This window comes from Glandiceps talaboti, chromosome 21 (genome assembly GCF_964340395.1).
Source record: "Glandiceps talaboti chromosome 21, keGlaTala1.1, whole genome shotgun sequence".
Lineage (NCBI taxonomy): Eukaryota > Metazoa > Hemichordata > Enteropneusta > Spengelidae > Glandiceps > Glandiceps talaboti.
In genome coordinates this window covers 19,248,725-19,273,931 of record NC_135569.1, presented here as the reverse complement: position 1 = coordinate 19,273,931, position 25,207 = coordinate 19,248,725, and the positions used below count along the sequence as shown (strand labels likewise).

The 25,207-nt window shown below is 35.9% G+C and overlaps 1 protein-coding gene across 1 annotated transcript; it reads left to right on the top strand.

The window, feature by feature from the left end:
- Nucleotides 1–24,160: 24,160 nt before the first annotated feature.
- On the top strand, nt 24,161–24,997 carry LOC144451325 (uncharacterized). The gene has a single exon (XM_078142130.1). It carries the CDS (start codon nt 24,161–24,163, stop codon nt 24,995–24,997), a length of 837 nt encoding a protein of 278 aa, XP_077998256.1.
- Nucleotides 24,998–25,207: the final 210 nt, after the last annotated feature.

Below are 25,207 nucleotides of genomic sequence, written 5' to 3'. Positions count from 1 at the left end.
GAAATTCATTGTTTTACTCAATTTCTCACATCAGAGATTTTTTATTACCATTAAACTGGTTTTCCTTTATTATTGTGGAAAAATAAACATAATAAGCTGAATTATTCACACTGACAGTCAGTTTACTGTTCCACCTCAGTTTTATAAAGGTGAAAACTTATACTGTATACAAACTTTGGATATAAGACTTTTGAAAATCTCAAATTCCGAATCAGATTCACAGACAAACAGACAATTGAATCATAGAATAAATAGTCCCTGAGTGGCTATTGACTATGTACTTCCAAATCATACCACAAACATACATTGACTGGCCAGTCTTTTTTCATTTATTCATACAAACATACCACTTGATTATACTTTACTATACAGGCCCCCACTATTTTCAATGACTCTTATCATACTAAGTACATACATCAATAGAACACTCAGGTTTAAAATAGATGGCTAGGAATTTCATATCTTCAGCACTGTAACACTGAATATGATCACGTATGAATAAAATAAAAGTTTTAATGTTGACACAGGTATATCTTGACAGTTCATAACACCAAATTGAATTTTGTCTGATAACAATATCAGTATGCCAGATCCATGATTAAAATTTAAATAGAATCTCTAACTCCAGACCAAATTGAGTAATATGGCAAAACTAGCTGTGTGTCAATTCTGTTTTGTTGCAGTGAACATTAAATGCTATTAATAACATTTGTTTATTGTGTTTATTTTAGACTAAGAGCAAAGGGAATCTATTTTTTTGATAATGAAAAATGAACCTGACATGAGAAATTGAGTGAAAAAAGTATTACTGCCGGCCTTGACCCCAGACAGATTTACCTTGTTGTATAGAGATATGGGGTAATTACCTATAACTTATAAGAAAGTAATCCGAATCATCACAATTTTCACATGCCACGTCTGTATGTCTCTCTGTTTTGCTAACTAAGCATCGTAAATGATGACACAACATGAAGCCAAGGACAATGTCACTAAATTTATATTGAAACAATGCATAGTTCAATAATGTGCAGCATATATATGCAGTTTTTGGTTAGTTTGTACAGTGGCAAATTCATTTGAGAATGGTCTGACATTACATTCATTTTGTGATAGGTTTACATACATTAGCTGCCTCACAGTGGCAGCATTTTATTTGGCCAAAGACTTATGCTGATCGAGCCTCTCTCAGGTAGTAGTTTTGAGTTAACTTTGTCAATTCTACAGCTTTGGATATCTTATTCATAGAGAAATATTAGCATTTGGCATGGATGACTTTATAGTGGTGTGCAGGTGATCAATGGCACAGATGCAGTAGTCAAAATGGATGCAAACGACATGTTAGGTTGATGTATTGACCAATTAGATATCTTGATTGGCACCATCAATACTCTAGTATAATGTAACATTAATAGCCAAATCATGGTGTGTATTGCAAAATTAAAAGCAGGCAGAGGGACTAAGCATTCAAAATATGTGTGCAAATATGCCTAGCAACAAGCCTAACCCCATAGCAACTCAATTATAACCAAAAGTTGTTCATCCTATTAGTGGGCCCTCACTGTTATAATGATGAAAACAGTGTACCAATAAGTAGCGTCCTGAGGTGACAAATATACCCTATTTGGACACTCTGTAAATGCCTTCAAGAACCACTATAAACTTGTTTTTGGTTAGAATTCTGCCAATGATAAAACAAAACATGATAATAATGACTGTGTGGGTGGGTGTGGTTCAATTCTAAATTTCACCTCATGCTTTTCAGGACTTAATTGAACTCAACTGAACCAATCAGTGCATTGACAAATCACCAGTCTCAGTGCATTGACAAATCACCAGTCTAAGTCCATTGACAAATCACCAGTCTCGGTGCATTGACAAATCACCAGTCTAAGTCCATTGACAAATCACCAGTCTCGGTGCATTGACAAATCACCAGTCCCAGTGCATTGACAAATCACCAGTCTCGGTGCATTGACAAATCACCAGTCTCAGTGCATTGACAAATCACCAGTCTCAGTGCATTGACAAATCACCAGTCTCGGTGCATTGACAAATCACCAGTCTCGGTGCATTGACAAATCACCAGTCCCGGTGCATTGACAAATCACCAGTCTCAGTGCATTGACAAATCACCAGTCTCGGTGCATTGACAAATCACCAGTCCCAGACTGCATTGACAAATCACCAGTCTCAGTGCATTGACAAATCACCAGTCTCGGTGCATTGACAAATCACTGGTCTCAGTGCATTGACTTATTTAAATAACCAGAGTCAGGATTTACTTATATAAAAATGTCAACGTTTACACCAATTGTGTTTGAGCTTGTTAAGATATGTTTTTAAATTGTTAACTCATTTCTGATTAGGTTAAACTTTTAGCTTCACAGTTATTCTCAACTTTAAATATGGTCACCACTCAGGATGACAGACCAACCTCTGCTGGTTCTATGGCAGCAAGCGCCGTTTGACTTGTATTTTACAGTTGTAGCATCATCAGCTGATAACAGTGAGAGGCATACTGGCTCTATTAATCAATTAATCATTCAACAGCAGGTGGTTTGATCATTATACAATGTAAATTACTTTGTTACATATTGTTAGACTGTAACTAGTTCGGAATCAATGCGGATTACATGTTTTACATTCATCTTTCCAATCAGTGATCAGGCTAGACTGTACATAATGGAATATGAGGTTTGTTTGAAAGCAAAAGCAAAAAAAGCCCTCACAGAGGGATGTACAAATTTCCAAACTTAACTGTTACATGATATGAAGATGGACTCCTAGAAGTCACATTAACAGTATTTGATGACTGTGCTCATAATGTAGCCAATGAAAGTATAGACCTCAAGAGAAGATTGACAATCTAAAATCACAAGCTGCTCAATTACATACTGTTTATGTTATAGTTAAATGGGATCCCCCTTGCCATGTATTTACTGATATCATTAAAGTTCAAAATTTGAACGGTTCAGACATTACCTATTACATATAGCCAAAGATCATAATGGAGTTCGAGAATGCATTGTAAAGGTCCTTTCAAAGTCTTGGCCAGATAACTTGTAAGTTACTATGAGTCTATGTTGGTATAATGCTTGAAACTTGTGTGTGACATATACATAGAATACACATGAAAATTAATTTCTGTCAAGGCCCTATATGTGATGGTGAAGCAAATGGGTCAGAAATAGATTGAATTCTGTAAGACTGAACAGGATAATGTTTATTATACTGATTGGTCCTGTCATAAATTACTTGAATTTACTGGAGAGCACCTAGAATGTTTACAGGTAAAATGTACACTACAAACTACAAACTACATGTATAACAAAGTTGTAATATAATCACAGTTAAATAAAGACTAGACTTAAAAGTAGTATTTATTTCTGTTTTCTTTGCCAATTTACTTCAATTCAATTCTGTTCTTGCCTATTTTGACCGCTCCGTAGTCTGTACGGTACGCTGTGACAGGGTGCCCTCACACATCAGCCAACCCCTAGTTGTTGTGAGAGGAGGCCAGTGAGGGTGAAATGTCACAACGTATCATAGTCTTATCTACGCCATGACAGGGTGCCCTCACACATCGGCCAACCCCTAGTTGTTATGAGAGGAGGCCAGTGAGGGTGAAATATGTCACTGCGCATCTTAGTCTAACCTCTCCATTGTCTATATTATCAAATTTAACAGACATTAATTTCTTGATTTTGTGAATGTTCCCCAGATTTGCAGTTGGCATGCCCAAATTTTCAGACCCAATAGTTCCCATTTAATCCAAAAGTGATGTAAAACACTGAGTACAGTATGATTACTAAGTAATTAACACACATTTATTGACCTGAACAACAAGGCCTATGAAGTGGAGTACCAAGAGAGGTACGTATCATTCCAAAGTAAGTACACATCTACTGACCTAAAATACAAGTGCACATGATTTCACAGTTAAAGGGTGCAAATATCAGATACGTTTTTAAGTTAACTACAAATGCAAGAGATTTGAGGACACTTGTGACCTTGAGTAGTCAATACTTTTAATTTGTAGAAATTGATCATCACTAGCTACTACCTTGGGGAAGAAAAATGCATTTATAAAAATGTATGGGGGCTATTTTCCATAGGGGTAACTACAGTGCAAACACTGTGTTTGACACCCTGTTGGCTGCGTACTTCTAAAAGTGTTTTACTGTCCTGTGCAAATCATTATGTAAATTACTACTATTATTAACCTGTAAATATTATACTAATTACCCATTTTCCTTGTAATCTATCCTAGGGAGAATACCATACCTACTACACTAGCAACTATACATGATTTCTATTATTACAGTTTTATCAGCATTTTGATAGCAGATCTCCAAAATAGGAAAACTTTAATATCTATTGCAAACTGGAAGCCTCATGTACAGTAAACATCTTTGCATATTTCTGATAGATCTCATATAAATGTAAAGGATTCATTATCTATTGTCATCAGTCCTAAATGACTAATTTCTTCATTTATCCGTATTCTAAATCTACCTATGTAAGTATTTGTCATAGCGCAACTCTGAGATAATAAAGATGACTGTTTTCTGGTGTGTATGGCAGTGGGTTGTCAATGAAGTCCCATTTTCTTTGTACCCAATGGGTCATGGTGATGCTGAATGTTTTGCAGATTTTTGAATCATTGTCAAAGTATGATGATCATAATGCATTTTCAACATCAGTGCCTTTATAATTATTAAAGTGTGATCACGGTATATTTGAATTCTCATTTGACACAACTTTAGGCTCGATAACAGTTAATAGCTATCAGTGGTAATCTGTCAGCTAGTGTGCAGGAGACGGTGAGGGACTGTATCAATAGTTTGAATAGACATGGTTGTAGAATATGTTGCAATTAACTATCTGTTTGTTAGGATTTGTTAAGTTACCACAGTGTTTCATCATCGAAATTGGAATTTTCAGTGGGAAGAATCGGCCAAGTTTACAGTGTAGATTAACAAGTGCTGTTCAGTTGAACCCTGGACACTTCTGAACTGTAGTCAATGTTGATGATAAATTTTGCAATTTAGATGACTAAAACAAACTTTTTATAACTGTTTTTCTGCCACTATAAGTGCAGATGATAACATCCATTCATCAGTTCATATATCAAATGAAAAACATACAGCAGTACAGTTGGTTGTTTTAATATCAAAAGTTCAGTTGTGTAAATACATTAGTTTTAGGAGGTAAAAAAATTACCTTTAAAGAATGAGATGCTCTCTCTCAATAAATACTAAGCCTGCTTGTGAAACTGTAGTGCGAGCAGGTCTTTATCTTGGCCTGATATTCAAAATCCTAGTGATTTAATTGCTGTAAGTCATACCAAACCATACCAAGTTTAGGAGCCAGTGCTATGAATAAAACTGTACTAAATAGTGCAATTGCTTCAACTGATGAAAATAGTGTGAAAACTGCTCGTTCTCATGTGGGACATTCTGCGGATCATCAACAAGAAGCTTCAGAGGATAGAGGTCATTCAGACGCTGATAGTTCAACTTTAATGTCTGATAGTACAGCTTGCTCACTGTCTCTGGTACCTAATAGTATAATGTTCTAATCAAATGGATCATGTTCACATTGAGATCACACGTAGGTACCTCAATAAGTTTGGTAAATAAATCTATTGACTGCTTACGGTAGGCAACAAACTTTTCATGAATCAAATAGTGCTCAAACTGGCTGGTTTCCATAACACTTCAAATCCCAATATGTGCCAATATGCAAGATTCTTGAACAGTTTGACATTGATCCTTCTATGTCATTTGTCAATAGTTATGTTGAAAGATTTGCAATACTGAGACATTCAAAAGCTGAAGTAGCCAAAAAAAGTCAAATCTCTTGTTAGACCTTGAGAAAACTGAAACTAGTACAGATAAGGAAACTCCTAACAAATGAAGCAGTGGTCATATTAATATTGGTGGCAATGGAATTCATCACATATGTAGTGATAAAGCAATGATTTTGGATGCTAGAATTGCATATGTATCAGCAGGACTTGGAAAACATGTTAAAAAAGAACTGTAGTTTCTTTTGGAAACTAATTTCCATGAACATATACTTACCTATATTCTTATATTTAAGTATTTATCCTCATCCCCAAACAACCTAGCAAGAGATCAAAATTACCTTCCTAGGGGGCCTTATCCCCCCCAATACTCTAGTTAAAAATAACCGAAGCAAACCACCAGCTAGTGTGTTACCCTAAACACATTACAAGCATTGCTCTGTAAAGAGGGGACGTGGTGGGTAGTAGAATATGGGTAAGTATATGTTCATGGGAATTAGTTTCCAAAAGAAACTACAGTTCCATTTCACATGAACTTACCCATGTATAGACTACCAAAGCAAAATCTTGAACCACATGGGGGAGACAGGGCAAACACAACTAAAAAGAAAACTCCTTAAAATAGGAATGTGCTCACCTTGTAGAAGAACATGAAGATCCACTACTTGGTTCCCCCAAGCACTTTCTGTGCTGCAACAATAGGTCAAAGCTGAAACATACCATCTACTTCTGATGCCATTATCTCTCAAGTAGATGGATGTGAAAGTATTATTAGAATGCCAATGGACTGATTCCATGTTTTCCTGGTGGCTGATTCCTGAGAAAAGCTTAAATGATGTAGCTACTGCTCTTACATCATGAGCCATAATACCAGCTAGTTCATTATCATCTTTGCTAGCTAACTGATGACATAAATGAATTGTCTGTACTATCCACCTGGATAGAGATTAACTACTTATATCTGAAGGAGAATTAGTGTTTTGTATGGAACTCTTCCTATCTCCACTGATCAACTTTGTTCTGGCTAAATACCAACAAAGTGCTCTTACAGGACCTAACAATTTATCTGAGGAGTCTTCTCTGACAAAAGGTTTTTAATGCCTTAATATGAACTGGTTTTGGTGGTTGAGAAGCTACCTGGTTCTAATATCTAAAAAAAACCAATAGAAGCCATCAATACAGCTCTAATTGACGAGCTAATATTTGCTTAGTTCAGGTTAGTTCTTCTCTCAATAAGACAATTCCCTGCTTATATTGTTCAAACAGTCCCTATTGCCAGATCAATTATGAAAGAAATCTATAAGTTTTGCCCATTTAGGAATATGAGCAAGTTCTTGAACCCGACGTGTTATTTTAGAATTTATCGTGTTGCACTTACAACACTATGTTGGCATCCAGACTACATGTTGCACAGACATTTGATCATATGGCATCAGCCTACCTGATTTTTATGTCATATTTCACAATAGAAAACTGCTAGTGGCAACTACTGTATTTCTGTTCCTAGTTCCTAAAGGCCAATCATTAAATTTGTGCACTTGATAAATGAAGAACGGGCAGTTACGGCTGGTCAACACCATGTTGTGTATACTCAATGATGGTGCGCATTTGATGTGCTATGAATGGTCATTTTGGAATTACGACAGTTTTGACACCAAACTTTGATATTGCTGTACACACAGTGGTCGAGGGGAAATTTGTGGTAAAAACCCATAATGTAAATTATAAAAAATTGTAAAATACCGGCGTTTGTCAAATACTTCAGGGAAGCTAGTAGTAGGAGGGGATGCTGCCTTGGTAGGTGTGAATTCACACCAGCATAATTTCACAACCAAATATTCATGTTATTATTTAAGCAGTTTGACATCATGGTTTATTGCTTTATACATCATATTTGGAACATATCCTCATGATATATTGACAAATAAACTGCAAACAAAATTTGCTGATAAACGGAAGATATTCACCAGTGATGTGGTAGCAGGGTCATGCTCTAGCTATTCTTTTTGGGGTCAAACTGTATCACATGCAGGGGTGAACAAATCATTTTGTGAACTGGTGGTCCCCAGACCAGTGCCTTAACAATTCCAGTGGTCCTGCTGAAACAATTAGTGCTACAAGGTAAAATTTGTGTAGTCTGCCCAAAAAAATTGCTAGTCCTGGACCCAGGACCAGTGGATTTGTTCACCCCTGACATGACAGATATCCCCCTCCCTGCTTCTTCACTTGTCTAAGATTCCCTGTTGATACCAACAAAGAGCTCTCAAAGGACACAGGGATCAGCCATATATATTCCAGCAACAACTTAGGATGCATATCTATCACACAGATGTAATGACCCCGACGTGCACTATTTGCACAGGAGTCCAAATGAATCCATTTTTGGAGTAAATGCAGCCAAGCTTAACATGCTGAATGAGAGCCCAGAAGTATATCATGGTTACACCGTTGAAGGCAGAAAGAACACCCCCCCCCCCCCAACCCCCACAACCAGACCCCACTAACACAATCATCCACTGTTGCTACCATACGTACATGTATTCCCTACAGACATACACCTAGCTATCATATTATATATTTGAACATACCTACATCAATCAACTGTATACCTATCTACGCCTATATACCAGTACCTACTGTGTATATATATATATATTATTTATAATCTAAACCTATCTATGCCTATATACAAATACCTACTGTATATCTACAAGCTATCTATGGCTATATATCTATATATCAATACCTACTGTATAGTATATTACATATCAATGCCTACTTTATAAATTTACCTACAATCTAAACCTATCTATGCCGTGGTAGCATTTACAACTGTTTACCAAATCTTACATAAATATGCATTAATTATCATGAGTCTTGATGCATGACTTTTTTGAGTTATACAATTACCTAATTCATTCATTAACTCATTCTCTCTAACTAGCAAACTAAATATACTAATCATTGCACAAGCTAACAAACTCATTCTAACGAGCTAAGCAACTGGCAAACTACATTTTTCCTTGAAGACATAGAACACACTAAAACACTTTATTTCTCTCTGATTATAGGTTGAAATTGTTTTTCTTTAGTTATGTTTATAATATCTATACAACACTTTTTCTTTGTAAACAGATTTTAATATCTGTGATGTCAGATATGAAAGTAAAGTGATAACTGACCCTGAAGATCAATGTCAAGGTCAAAGGCCACTATCTGAAAAGAAAGCATACACCTCACTATGTAGGAGTACACAGTTCAATGGACACTATAACTGTATAAGTTTTACGGTTTATCAAGATTTTATTACCACAAATATGATTGCCATTCGGTAAAATTGGTATGAATACCAAAATAATAACGCTTGTGGATACTATTTTCTATTACTTGTAAACATGACTCAAAAGAATTTGTCTTAAATAGCTTGATTTTGAAAACTGACAAAAAAGGTTTAGGCCCTTCAATTTCTTGTTGCTCAGTGGTACAGTGATTCAGAAAACAAATACAATACTAACAAGTATCTATGATATGTAGGAAATAGTTGGATTTTGATGAGTGACCCTGGATGTCAAGTCAAGGTCAAAGTCTCAAAAGATTATTTACACCTAACAATATAGAGCTAGACACTTGAATGGAGTCTTAAGATGCTAGAAATGTTAAGTTACGCAGAGAATTGTCATTGTTCACCACGAATATGACCACCATTCAATTAAAATTTATGAGAACCAAAATATGCAAAAAAAAATAGCTTGATTTTGATAATTGACCTAGAATTTCAATGTCAAGGTCAAAGGTCACTTTCTTGCAAGGTGTTTGCAAGTGATTATATGGGGTTAGACACTTGAATGTGTCTATTCATTGAGGTCTGACTCATGACGGTTTTGCCCTATTAGCCGTTCAAGTGCTACAAACCCCACTTGGTGAGCCAGCAGATCAAGTATAATAAAAATTGTTTGCATCTCTAAAGCTATTTGCAATGTCACTGATAATGGGTCAATAAAACTGATAACAACTGATATAAAGCTTAGCTTTGCCTGATATGATTTACTCTTGGTGTTTTGGTCAACGGTCAATGTTGCAAAAGAAATGTTGTACCTGATAATAGGGGGTAGACACTTGAATGGTGTCTCATGTATTACAGTTTTTGAGTTAAGTCAAATCTTATGTAAAAATGTACTATATTACCATACTCCTAAATATTGGCAACAGACACCAACCAGTGATAAGTGAATGAAAAGCAAGCACATATACTTGGCTTACAGAAAAAAATTGTCAAGGTGACTGACTGTCTATGTAGCAAGTCTTAAAAAGTGCTCGTACACGTCTGACCTAGATAGCTGATTCCGACCAAACTTAGGACAAATTGTCCAAAATATGCACATTACTTTATTTTGTAACCTTGGCAAAAAAGGACGAATGGTGGACATATTTGTCATTAAAATACATGTTTCCCTACTGACTATTTAAGCTTAATAGATAGTGGCATCATTTGAGTGTTTGCAACTGTGTTATCCATGATGAAGATGCAATGAAACGTTAAACTTGAGCTTGAAAGTAATGTCAGATTCAAAATATCCGGTATTCATGTAAATCTCTGAATCATGAATGGACCAGTTTTGACCAAAAAAGGCACAACTGTCTGATACTTTAGTCTACCGGTAGTTGTCTACACAATAAGGACCTTAGGCAGTAACATCATTTATCTTAAAAATTCAGAATAGGAATAAAGATATATGTTGGAAATGTGTCTATGAGATGAAAACTTGTGAAGTTAGTTAATTAATTAGTTAGTTAGTTCATTAGCAAGTTAGCTGGTTGGTTAGTTTGATATTAGGTATATAACAAGCCTTCATCCCAACATACTCCAAACGTTTCTCCTTATTCCTGCTTTGGTTTTTTTCCTGAAAAATATGTCATTATTGGGATGAACTACATGTAAAGTGATGTACATACATTTGTACTATAATATGTGAAAATTGTGGCAGGTTTGGTCAAAAATGCATTCAGACATACACACAAACAATTTGGGTAACATCGAGTAGAGGCCAAATGTCAAGGTCCCACACAGAATTTTCATCATGGGTGTACATGTACACATTCAAATGAGATTTCTATCCATTAAGCTTCAAGCATTAGCAGCAAAACATTATTTCTCTGACAAATATGGCCACTCAAATGGTCATTATTGTGAAGGTAACAAAGCAAAGTATTGTGCATATATTGAATTCCATATCAGTGCTGTCATTTTTACCAGGTTTGCTTGAAAATGACCTGTGCATGTCATTTGTGTACATACCCATTATTCTAACCTTTTCTTAATATTTGACATTGAATATAAAGGTCAAGGTCAAAGTCTTATTGGAAAGCAGTAATGAGACAGCATGGGTATAACCTCTCAAATGAGGTCTCCCAATATAAAATAATAATTTTTTTTATTAATATGACCATCATTGTCACATTACAGTACAGGTCATGAAATGTGATGTTCAATTGTACTACATCTCTTCCAGATTTCAATAAAAGTGATCTGCATATGCAGACAACTGTATCTGATTGGTTTTTTTTTTTTGTTTTTTTTTGTTCTTGAATTGTTGAACAAATGGTGGATTTTCACAACAAATATGGCCACCATTTAGTAATACACATACGCAGCAACAAAATATATGACATGAGTACATGTATGTATGAAATATTGATCACACCTAAATACCACAAAGCGTCAAGGGAATATCCAAAAGAATGCAATTGACCCTGGCTGACATTATTAGGTCAAGATCTTAAAACAGAGCTTAAATCCTGAGATCATGGAATAGATATTTGAATGCAGTCATTATACATGACTTTTTTGAGTCATGGAATTACCTACCCAAGGTGTTTGCAAGTGATTATATGGGGGTTAAACACTTGAATGAGTCTATTCCTTGAGGTTTGAGTTATGTAGCATATTACATTGATTTGTTACATACTCCAAATATGGCCATGATTTGGTTAATAAAGATAAGAACACTTAAAAAGTAATCATTGTGTATATTTCCTTCTATAATGTGAACATGATTTCAAGAAATTAGCAACAAATAAAAATGTGTCTCTGATTTTGATTATTGACCTTGAAAGTCAAGGTCAAAGTTGCAAAATAAATATTGTACCTCATAATAGGGGGTAGACACTTGAATGGAGTGTCATTTATTACAGTTTTTGAGTTAAGTCATCTTTGTTCCTAGGACTGAAAGAATTTGGATATTGCATGAGTAACAAATGGTACATTACGGATGACGGACAGGACCCACTCAAATAGTCCCCCTTCGGAAGCTAAGTATACACTATATAAATATACCATAAACTGTTGTTGGAACACATACACACACGTATATACACACATACATACATACACACACACACACCTACAATACCACCCCCCACCCACTGTGTTCTCTCTACTTTCAATGGTGATAACTATGATAACCTCCGAATTCTCATCTAGCATGAAAGCTCGGCGCCCAACTCCAAAAAGGAATTCATTCAGAGTCTTGTACAAATAGTATCAATTAAGGGTCACATACACCTGTGTGCTGTATAATGCATCCTAAGTTGTGCTGAAGTTGTCAAGGGGGAACACTGGTACCCCTAAGCTGATGAATATCAGAGAGCACAATTATTTTCTTGTTAGCTTTAATCATATGCAAGTATCATAAACATTGGGACAGCAAAGCTAAGTGAAGAATGCTCGATTAAGGTCAGGTTGTTCGCCCAAATCCACCATTTAACCCTTTCACCACCGATTCCCTCAAATGAGGGAATGCACTAGGGCGCCCACCGAGGGAACGCCAATGTTCATTCACCTACCTCGCCATTATGCCGTTAAACAGCAGCTATTGCTACAAAAATAGCTGCCATAACTAGTTCCACACATGCGTATTAGCCTTGTTTATCTACACTGCCATTTTGAAAGCATGACAGTGAACAATATCAGGAGTACGATCCAAATGACGAGCGATCGTAATTTTATGTGCGTTTTTCGCTCACAAAATCGAATTTCAACATGGCGGAAGTAATTAACGGCTCTCATAACATGGTCTACGATATAAATTATGTCACTATCTTTGGATATTTCGACAGAATTTGACTTGAAATACATTGTTGAATACAAGTATTTAGGTATGGGAACACGTTGTACTTGTGTGTAAGCATCAAATTCCCGCTAAGGCCGTGTGAGCTGCCGATGGCACTTTATGGTTGAATTGTTGAATGTCGTTCAAATTTACGCAATCTTGTGACTGTGCTGATGCCCATGCTAACGTTCTAGGGGTAATTTTTGGCTATATCATTGATTATTTTGGTTTTATTTCTTTGTGTTACGGCTCAATAATGACTTGTATTTGTATTAGCTCACTGTGTAGAGGTCAGTGGAGGGAAACTTACTCTTGATATTGGTGATTTTCCGATCAGATTTTTTATGTGCGTTTTTCAATGTAAAATTCAAATTTCAACATCAGCGAAGCAAAATCTGTCTCCACTAACATCGTTTGCAATGTAAATAAAGGTGCTGTTCGTAGAAATTTCCACTCAATTTTTACTATGAATACAACGTTTTATACAAGGAGATGGCTGAGTGAACTGGATGCAGTATATGGAAGGATCAGATTATCGCAACGTAACTTCAAAGTCCTGACTGCATATTTGCTTTTGTGGGTAAGCATGTCAGCAAAAAGCGTCATGTTGGCGTCCCAATTCTGACTCGTATACTACCAACTTGTGGGCATTTTTTTACTGATTTTGAGCATAAATTTGGTGATAATTTTTTGTTGTTCTGTCAAACAATGATATATAATTACACAAACTGATTTTTCTGAAGGTATTGGGGCGACGACTTCAGGTATGTTTTACCCTTTTCATTAATTATTTTCGTTCAAATTTAATATGACTGAAAATAACATTTTTTGACAAATCTTTGCCGATTTTGACCATTTAGTCAGTATACAGAAGTTTTGCAAGAACATAAATGTTGTAATTTTGAATTTTGTTTGTAATATAAATATTTTGTTTATTTGTGATATATCAATAAATAAACAACCAGTGTTTGTTTTATTAATATTTTGTTACTTTAATCCATATTTCGGTTGTGTGTGTGATATTTGAATGTATATATCTGCAACTATGATGTAGAAAATTTATTTTCCATTCAAATGATACGGTACCTTATTTTTCAAAAATAAGCAACTCTTTAGTATTTTTATATCAGTTTGATTAAATAAAACTCACTCTCACATTGTGTCAGTGAGGGGGCTGGTGGAGAACAAACAATCCCATGAGGCAAGTGGTGGTGAAAGGGTTAAATTTTTCATCACCAGATTGGCTCCACAACGACTCCGGATGACTTTAAATATAACATCAAAAGTTTATGTCAGATTTCTGTAAATTGTGAACAGCTCACTACAAAATATGACACCTGATTGAAACAACGCGAGACTTTGCTGATAAAGTTTGTGATCCTGCACTATGGCCAGATGGAATACTCATCCGTAAATTCTATTGACTATTTCCATGACACTACAGCTTACATCCTACAACTGTAGCACAATAATATCATCCTTATCGGTCAAAACCATTTGTGACATGTAGACATGACGTCATTCTTATTCAACAACATTGGTTGACCAAAGCAGAACTCTTGCTACTTTCTAGGGTTCACAGGGACTTCAACATTTGCAGACTTTCTGTTATTGACAACAGTTCTGGTTTTCACGTAGGATGCCCATATGGTGGTGTTGCTATCAGTGGTGTAAATCATTGGGACACAATGTCACTATAAAGTATCTATAGTTGCCACTAGGCTATTTGATGTAGAAATCATCACATCTTCAGCAAAACTGTTTATTATATGTGTTTATCTTCCAACTTGTTCAAATGACAATTATGAGTTATTAAGCTTCACTGATGTAAGTGAAATTATCAACACATTTGTCAATTATTACACCTGGCTTCCTGGATCTATAGTAGCACAGAAGCCCCCTATACTTCCTCAACTCCCTGGGGAGCATACAATCCATTGCAGCCTATATAAGTGCATAGGATTAAAGCATTCACATTGCAACCTCTATCCTACCAGGTCCCCAATTATACAGCTGGGTTGACTAATGCACAGTCATGGTTCAAATCTTGCCAAAGGACTTTAGCTACTCAGAAACAAATGGCGTCGATGGGGCTAGAACCTGCAACCTCCAGATTCCAAACCAGCGACTCTAACCATTTGCCTATCATGACTCCATGCGGCTAAATAGACCAGCCATCAATAGCCCAACAACAACTTAGGATGCATATCTGTCACACAGACGAGTATAAAGTTGGCGCCAGATTAAGATTCAGATTCAGCTAGCGTAATATTGAGCGTCAGATTCAGCGTCAGATCCGAAGATACCCGACAGACTCAATCAAACCTGAAATAATACTGTTGAGACTACAGGGAAAGATTCCGCTTCACAGCCTTTTGATGGAAGTTGGAATGTCTCTGCTTGCACAATTTTTATTTGGGGAAAAATATGTGAAATAGAGTTGAAATACTTGCAACCAAGAAATTGATAGCCCCAAGTTCAGCCACTGTATGTTCATTGGTTGATACGTTTTGCCAATAATGTACATGCTGTCAGTAAAAGCTAAGTTTACGTAAACTATGTAATATGTTGTAATTTTTAAAAATTTGAATTCAAAATTTAAAAATTGTGCAAGCAGAGACATTCCATCTTCCATCAAAAGGTTGTGAAGCAGAATCTTTCCCTGTAGTCTCAACGGTATTATTTCAGGTTTGATTGAGTCTGTCGGGTATCTTCAGATCTGACGCTATCTGATGCCGAACCTGACTCTCAATATGACGCTAGCTGAATCTGAATCTGAATCTGATGCCAACTTTATACTCGTGTCACACAGATGTAATGACCCTGACACTATTTGCACAGAAGTCCAAATGAATCCATTTTTGGAGTAAGTGCAGCCAAGCTTAACATGCTGAATGAGAGCCCAGAAATATGTCATGGTTACACTGTTGAAGGCAGAAAGAACACCCCCACCCCAACCCCACAACCACCCCACTAACACAATCATCCACTGTTGCTACCATACGTACATGTATTCCCTATAGACATACACCTAGCTATCATATTATATATTTGAACATACCTACATCAATCAACTGTATACCTATCTATGCCTATATACCAGTACCTACTGTGTATATATATATATTATTTATAATCTAAACCTATCTATGCCTATATACAAATACCTACTGTATACCTACAAGCTATCTATGGCTATATGGCTATATATCAATACCTACTGTATAGTATATTACATATCTATGCCTACTGTATAAATTTACCTACAATCTAAACCTATCTATGCCGTGGTAGCATTTACAACTGTTACCAAATCTTACATAAATATGCATTATCATGAGTCTCGATGCATGACTTTTTTGAGTTATACAATTTATACAATTACCTACACAATTCATTCACTAACTCATTCTCTCTAACTAGCAAACTAAATATACTAATCATTGCACAAGCTAACAAACTCATTCTAACGAGCTAAGCAACTGGCAAACTACATTCTTCCTTGAAGACATAGAACACACTAAAACACTTTATTTCTCTCTGATTATAGGTTGAAATTGTTTTTCTTTAGTTATGTTTATAATATCTATACAAAACTTTTTCTTTGTCTGTAAACAGATTTGAATATCTGTGATGTCAGATATGAAAGTAAAGTGATAACTGACCCTGAAGATCAATGTCAAGGTCAAAGGCCAATATCTGAAAAGAAAGCATACACATCACTATGTAGGAGTACACAGTTCAATGGACACTATAAGTTTTACAGTTTTTCCAGTAAATCAAGATTTTATTACCACAAATATGATTGCCATTCGGTAAAAGTGGTATAAATACCAAAATAATAACGCTTGTGGATACTATTTTCTATTACTTGTAAACATGACTCAAAAGAATTTGTCTTAAATAGCTTGATTTTGAAAACTGACAAAAAAAGGTTTAGGCCCTTCAATTTCTTGTTGCTCAATGGTACAGTGATTCAGAAAACAAATACAATACTAACAAGTATCTATGATATGTAGGAAATAGTTGGATTTTGATGAGTGACCCTGGATGTCAAGTCAAGGTCAAAGGTCATGGTCTCAAAAGATTATTTACACCTAACAATATAGAGCTAGACACTTGAATGGAGTCTTAAGATGCTAGAAATTTTAAGTTATGCAGAGAATTGTCATTGTTCACCACGAATATGACCACCATTCAATTAAACTTTATGAGAACCAAAATATGCAAAAAATAGCTTGCTTTTGATAATTGACCTAGAATTTCAATGTCAAGGTCAAAGGTCACTTTCTTACAAGGTGTTTGCAAGTGATTATAGTCAAAAGTCAATGTTGCCAAAGAAATGTACCTATAATAGGGGGTAGACACTTGAATGGAGTGTCATTTATTACAGTTTTTGAGTTTAGTCATATTTGTTCCTAGGATTGAAAGAATTTGGATATTGCACGAGTGACAAATGGTACATTACGGATGACGGACAGGGCCCATTCAAATAGTCCCCTTTGGGAAACTAAGTATACACTATATACCATAAACTGTTGTTGGAACAAATACACACATACATATACACATATACACACACACATACATACACACACACACACCTACAATACCACCCCCCTCACCCACTGTGTTCTTTCTACTTTCAACGGCATAGCTGTGACATACCCCTGGACTTCTCATCTAGCATGAAAGCTCGGCGTCCAACTCCAAAAAGGAATTCATTCAGAGTCTTGTACAAATAGTATCAATTAAGGGTCACATACACCTGTGTGCTGTATAATGCATCCTAAGTTGTGCTGAAGTTGTCAAGGGGGGAACACTGGTACCCCTAAGAGCTGATGAATATCAGAGTCTAGCACATTCAATTATTTTCTTTAACCTTAATCATATGCAAGTATCATAAACATTGGGGCAGCAAGGCTAGCTGAAGAATGCTCAATTAAGGTTGTTCACCCAAATCCACCATTTAAATTTTTCATCACCAGATTTGCTCCACAACGACTCCGGATGACTTTAAATATTACATCAAAAGGCGATGTCAGATTTCTGTAAATTGTGAACAGCTCACTACAAAATATGACACCTATAAATCTTTCCTAATTGAAACAACGCGAGACTTTGCTGATAAAGTTTGTGATCCTGCACTATGGCCAGATGGAATACTCATCCGTAAATTCTATTGACTATTTCCATGACACTACAGCTTACATCCTACAACTGTAGCACAATAATATCATCCTTATCGGTCAAAACCATTTGTGACATGTAGACATGACGTCATTCTTATTCAACAACATTGGTTGACCAAAGCAGAATTCTTGCTACTTTCTAGGGTTCACAGGGACTTCAACGTTTGTGGACTTTCTGCCATTGACAACAGTTCTGGATTTCACGTAGGATGCCCATATGGTGGTGTTGCTATCAGTGGTGTAAATCATTGGGACACAATGTCACTATAAAGTATCTATAGTTGCCACTAAGCTATTTGATGTAGAAATCATCACATCTTCAGCAAAACTGTTTATTATATGTGTTTATCTTCCAACTTGTTCAAATGACAATTATTAGTTATTTCTCTTATCTAGCAAAAATCAAAAACATCATTGATGATGTAGAAACTGCTAACGCTGTTATTATTGGAGATTTCAACTCCAACTTGGATACATTATTCGGCAATGAGCTTGATATCTTTTGTCATGAAAATAATTTTCATATTTCTGATGTAAAAATGCTTGACAAAGGTGTTGATATTTTCACTTACATCAGTGAAGCACATGGTAGTACATGTTGGTTAGACCACATTGTAACTAATCATGCGGTCCGCAATGCCATATCTGATGTTCGCATTCTTTACAATTTTATTTCTTCTGATCATATATTTCCTCTTTTGGTTAATATAGAAACAGGTGGTTTAGTTCAAGCTGAACCTATTCTGCACAATATGTGCAACCCCAATTGAATCTCTAATTGGAGCCAAGCTTCACCACATAATTTGTGCACCTCTAAGAATCTAACTGGCCATTTATTTCACAATCTTGAAATGCCCAGTGAAGTTTTTGTGTGTCGTGACCCGAATTATAAGAAGGGTGACCACCTGTATGGGTTACAGACATTTTACATGAATATCGTTACATGTCGTAAATCAGCTGCCAGCAACATGTATTCCATCTTCAACGTTCAATGAATCTGGTTTCAATGTTCTTCCTGGTGGGAATGAGCATATGCTTAACTTTCACAATGCTGCTTGGGAGGCTATCAAAATATGGGTGGTAAATGGCAGACCTAAATCAGGCCAATTGTTTGATCTCATGTGGAAAACCCATGCTAAAAAATCATGTAAAAGAGATGATGGTAAAACTAAGGCTAAGGCCATAGCAAATAATTTGACACTTGGGGGTTCATGAAAGTTTTTTGTCCCACCGTGAAAGACAAGTCTAAGGATCTTACATCATCGGATAATTATAGGCATATTGCATGCATTAATTTGTAACGACCATTTCGAAATTGTTGGAATTGTGTATTTTATCATGTGTTGTAACTTGAAACCAGTAATCTACAATTTGGATTTAACCCTTTTGACACCGCTCGACTGCAATATCCGCTAGATTATGCTAACATAAGCTATTTACAATAGGTTTAATGTAACTCATACTTTAAAGACACTGCTGAGGGGCCAGCTATCAGATGTGAGTAAGTAAGGGAGCTATACACCCATTTTGTTATAGTTAGACTGTTGACAGTCGTTTGTGCCTTTTTGCCACGTTTTATCTGAAACTGAAGTTGTTGCCTCGCTCCGATCGAGAGCAAGTGTCGGAGGCATGAGCGACTGTCATATGTGAAAGATAAGTCAAAAGACATTTCATCAGCAGATAATTATAGGCCTTATTTATGCCTATTTATTTATTAATATAACGGCCATTTTGAAATTGTTGGAATTGTGTATTTTATCATGTATTGTAACTTGAATTGAAACCAAAGATCTACAATTTGGATTTAAAAGTAATCACTCTACAGATATGTGTATTTTTGTACTCAAAGAAATTATGGATTTTTACAAGAGACATAATACACCTGTATTTTTGTGTTTCATAGATGCCACAAAGGCATTTGATGGGATAAATCATTGGACATTATTTAGAAAATTGATTTATAGGGGCATTCCATCATTTATAGTTCTCATTTTACGTTATTGGTATAGCAAACAATTATCTTTTGTATGTTGGGCTTCCGCAGTGTCAGACCCCTTCAATGTTAGTAATAGTTTGCTTAACTCTTGTGACTTTTCATTGATTCAAGAATACTGGCTTTTGACAAAGACAAGTTATCAATTCTCAATACGATACATAATGAGTTGACCTCAGTTGGAGTGAGTTCCATTGATAGATCACACAGTGTCCTGGTAGCTAGACCATATAGGGGTGTTGGTATTCTTTGGCGAAAAAATATCAATGGTGTTTCATCTATCTTATTAGACTGTGAAAGCGATGTTGTAGGTATTCACCTATCTTATTAGACTGTGAAAGCAGTGTTGTAGGTATTCATATTCAATTGTCAGATAAACAAGATATTGTAATTTTCAATGTATATGCCAACTGCAAACTCTGACTGTGACGAGTTTCAGCGGATATTAGGTTTACTACAAGTTACAATTAATGAGCTAGGCACTTGTTGTTGCCTTATTTCTGGTGATTTTAATGCAGATCCGATGAGGAATCAACATGAATTTGCACTTTTAGACAGTTTTGTGAAAGAAAATAATTTTGCCTTTGCCTCAGTTGGAGTGAGTTCCATTGATAGATCACACAGTGTCCTGGTAGCTAGACCATATAGGGGTGTTGGTATTCTTTGGCAAAAAAATATCAATGGTGTTTCATCTATCTTATTAGACTGTGAAAGCGATGTTGTAGGTATTCACCTATCTTATTAGACTGTGAAAGCAGTGTTGTAGGTATTCATATTCAATTGTCAGATAAACAAGATATTGTAATTTTCAATGTATATGCCAACTGCAAACTCTGACTGTGACGAGTTTCAGCGGATATTAGGTTTACTACAAGTTACAATTAATGAGTTAGGCACTTGTTGTTGCCTTATTTCTGGTGATTTTAATGCAGATCCGATGAGGAATCAACATGAATTTGCACTTTTAGACAGTTTTGTGAAAGAAAATAATTTTGCCTTTGCAGATATTGAACACCTTCCCCCTAGTACTTTTACATATTTAAGTGACATGTTTAGCCCGCAGTTAGCTTGATCACATAATATGTTCACCATCGTCTAATAGTATCATTGACTCTGTTAAGATTAATTACGATATCATTTCATCTGATCATTTTCCTGTAATGTTCAACCTAAAGACCAATCTGCTTCCCAAGCCGAGTATTTCACAAAAAAACTAATGTTTGCAAACCTAGCTGGAACAAAGCTTCTTTGTGCCACCAGTGTAGCAAACTATAAAGTATTGTGTGATAGACTTCTCTCTAAAGTTTATCTTCCAGTTGACGCACTAGCATGTACTGACCAACATTGCTGTACTCACTCTGAATTGATTGACACTTTTTATAATGATAGTATTTCGACTTTGTTGTCTGCAGCAGAGAAGACTCTCCAAAAGCTTCTAACTCCAATAAGCAAACTATAAAAGGTTGGAACACTTTAGTAAAACAACATTATGATAAAGCTTGGACTGATTTTTTAATCTGGAAGGATTATGGGTCTCCTAAATTTGGTCCATTTTTTGAGCTTATGCTCAAGTCAAGAGCACAGTTCAAGAGGCAATTTGCACTATGTAAAAAGGCAGAAAAACAAATGCGTGCAAATGCCTTAGCCGAAAAGTTAAAGAGTGACCCAAATGCTTACTGGAAAGAGATAGCTATGCATAAGGGTAAAACACCAGCTCCATCATCTGTGGGTGGTCATTCTGGTGATGCTGAGGTGGTAAATATGTGGAAAAGCCATTATGAGACTATTCTGACAAAAAACTGGTATAGATTTTACACCTGTTATTTCTGATATTAAGCTCTGTGATGACATGTTTGTGCATCAAGAAGAAATTAGTGACTTAATTAAGAACCTTAAAACAGGTGCATCATCGGGTATTGATGGTATTACACCTGAGCATCTGAAGTACGCCCCTTCCAGAGTCTGTGTTCTCTTGTCCCTTTGTTTCTCGGTTATTTTAATTCATGGTGTTGTTCCTAAACAATTAATGACTACAGTTTTAGTTCCAATTCCAAAAAGTCCAGGTGGAGACATTTGTGACAAATCTAATTATCTAAATTACTTGAGAGAGTTTGGCTAAACCGCTGTATAGATTTGTCTGTCGACCAGTGACCACCAGTTCCGGTTTAAACCAGGGTATGGTACTGATATGTCAATCTTTGTTCTGAAAGAAATTTTAAATCATTATAAACGTTGTAATACTCTCGTTTTCATCACTTTCATGGATGCATCTATTAAGAGTTTAATTATGTTCGTCATGATATTCTTTTCAATAAATTCTTTTCAATAAATTATTAGACAAAGGGGTCAAACCTTACTTAATTAAGATGTTAGCATACATGTACAGGTATCAAGACTTTGTGGTTAGATGGAATGGATGTTTATCTGATTCTTTTAATTCAAAGAATGGAGTTAAACAAGGTGGAATTACTACTGTAACACCTCTTCTTTTTCACTGTGTATTTAGATGATTTTAGTAAGAATCTTTCAACACTTCCCTATGGCTGCCTTTTTGGTGGCTATAAAGTGAACCATTTAATTTATGCTGATGATTTAGTTATTATATCTACTGGAGCCTATGGCCAGCAGATGCTTGCTAATACTTGTGGCCACAATGGTGAAATTATTTCTATACTTTTCAATGAGAAAAAGACAGTTTGTATGTTAATTCAACCTAATGCACGTAGGCTCAGACCAGTTGCAATTTCAATTTACCTGAATGGTAGATTGCTGAATTACGTCGATGTTTACAAATACCTTGGTCACTTGATCACCTGTGACCTCAAGGATAATGAGGACATCCAGGCTCAGACTCTACTTTTTTTATGTCAGAGGTAATGCTCTAATTCGTGACTTTAAATTTGCGTCCCTCTCTGTTAAATGTCACTTATTTTCTGTCTTTTGTGATATTCCTTATTGTTCTTATTTGTGAAGTATTTTAATCTAGCCAAGTGAGCTTACTCACAGGTTTTCCATAAATTGTCAGGTGTTAAACATTCTTTTAATCAGAGCAATAGCGCAATGTTTGTCAACTTTTCGAATTTAACTTTTGATGAGATCATTAGGAAAAAATCTCTTAGCTTTCTTAGCAGATTGCATTTCTCAAGTAACCTGTGTGTGGTTGCTGTTTTATCTCTTTCAGTATTAACACACATTGCTTTGTGGAGTATTTGGAGCAAGCGTCTATTTTAATGTGCTTTGTCTGTTGTTTGTTTTGCTATGGATTATTTTCTATAATCTGAAATAAAATGATAATGATAATAATAATAATGGTGTGTGACATGGTAGCATTATTTCACCTAAGCTTTTTGCTGTATATGTCGATGATCTTAGTACAAAGCTTCAGTCAGCATGCACAGGATGTTGCTTGGTAAACACTGTCATAAACCACTTATTCAATGCAGATGATCTAGTTTTGATTTGTCCTTCAGCGAAAGCATTGTGCAAATTGCTATTAGGCATTTGCAAGCATTATGGAAATGACCACGATATTCTATCATACTACCAAAACAGAATGTATGGCTATTTTCCCAGGGTCTTGGAAACCAGGTAGAATTCCCTGCGTATTATTATATGGCAAACCCCTGCAGTTTGTGAATACTATAAAGTACCTACTAGGTTATATTGTGTCTTCATCAGGGGAGGACAACGCAGATATACAAAGGCAGCTTCGTTGTGTATATGCTCAAGCCAATTTGATTGTATCTAACTTCTCAAAATGTGAAAAAATGTGAAAAGTACCTCAAAGAAAAGTGAAAAGTACCTAATATCCAATAGATAAACTGGCTGGTGACACAACATTGGGAGGAAAGATGACAAATAATGATATTTGGACATTGCCAAAAATTGATAATAGGACCTCTATAGTTACATATTACTTATATTACTTGTAAACATGATTTAACCCTTTCACCACCAGTACCCCATACATGGAGATATGCTTAAGTGCCCAAAAGTACCCAATATATAGATTCCTCAATGTTCATTTACCCATACATAATTCGCGTAACTCATAGTTATGACGTTAAAATCAATAAAATCAGTGAAAGATTGTGAAATCTTGCAAGAAGACATCAACAAATTAACCAAATGGGAAAAGGACTGGCAAATGGGATTCAATACAGCAAAGTGTTTTGTCATGAATATCACTCACAAAAGAAATCAGTTGCAACATAATTATAAAATGGGAGACAATATTCTCAGAATTGTAAAGCAGCACTCCTACTTGGGCATTGAACTGTCACATGACCTGGAATGGAAGCACCACATATCAAATATTACATCTAAAGCATCAAGGATCCTAGGACTACTACAGAGACATCTACATGACTGTCCTCCCAGTACCAAACAAACCGCATATATGTCCCTTGTACGACCGCGTTTGGAGTATTGTGCAAGTATTTGGGACCCTTACACCAAAGTTGGCAAAAATGCTGTTGAAAAAATTCAACGCAAAGCAGCTCGATTTGTCACCGGAAACTACAAAAGGGAGGCCAGTGTATCCGATATGCTACGGAAGCGCCAATGGCAATGCCTTGAAAATCGCAGAGCAGTTAGCAGACTAACTTTCCTATACAAAGCTACAAATAATCTAGTTGCTTTTCAAGATGATAAAGTACCAGAATCATCATCACGTTCTACTAGGGGAAGTGTACCTGGTTCTTCTTTCATATCGATCATCGCTAAGAAAAACTGTTACAAATATTCACTTATTCCTTGGACAATTCCAGAATGGAATCTCTTACCATTATCCATTCAACAAGCAAAGACAATAGACAGTTTCAAATCTGCCCTCTCCAGCATTGATATCACCGATCTCATAGATCGTGCTCACCTGAACACGGGTGAGATCTAAAGGACGCCGCCAGCGTTACGCCTGTGTGATGATAACCCTTCTTAGGATGTTTACACAGTATAGAAGTAGAAGTAGAAGTAAAAGCCTGTTATTGCTTCTAAAATTTCTGTTATAACTATATGTATTGAAGTTCCACATATGCCTTTTAGCCATGTTTTTCTAACTTGCCATTTTGAAGATATGGAAGTAAACAGTTTAGAACCCAATGAT

What these genes read in the sequence shown, in the direction of transcription:
- LOC144451325 (XM_078142130.1), top strand. Translation starts at nt 24,161, where the DNA reads ATGACGTTAAAATCAATAAAATCAGTGAAAGATTGTGAAATCTTGCAA.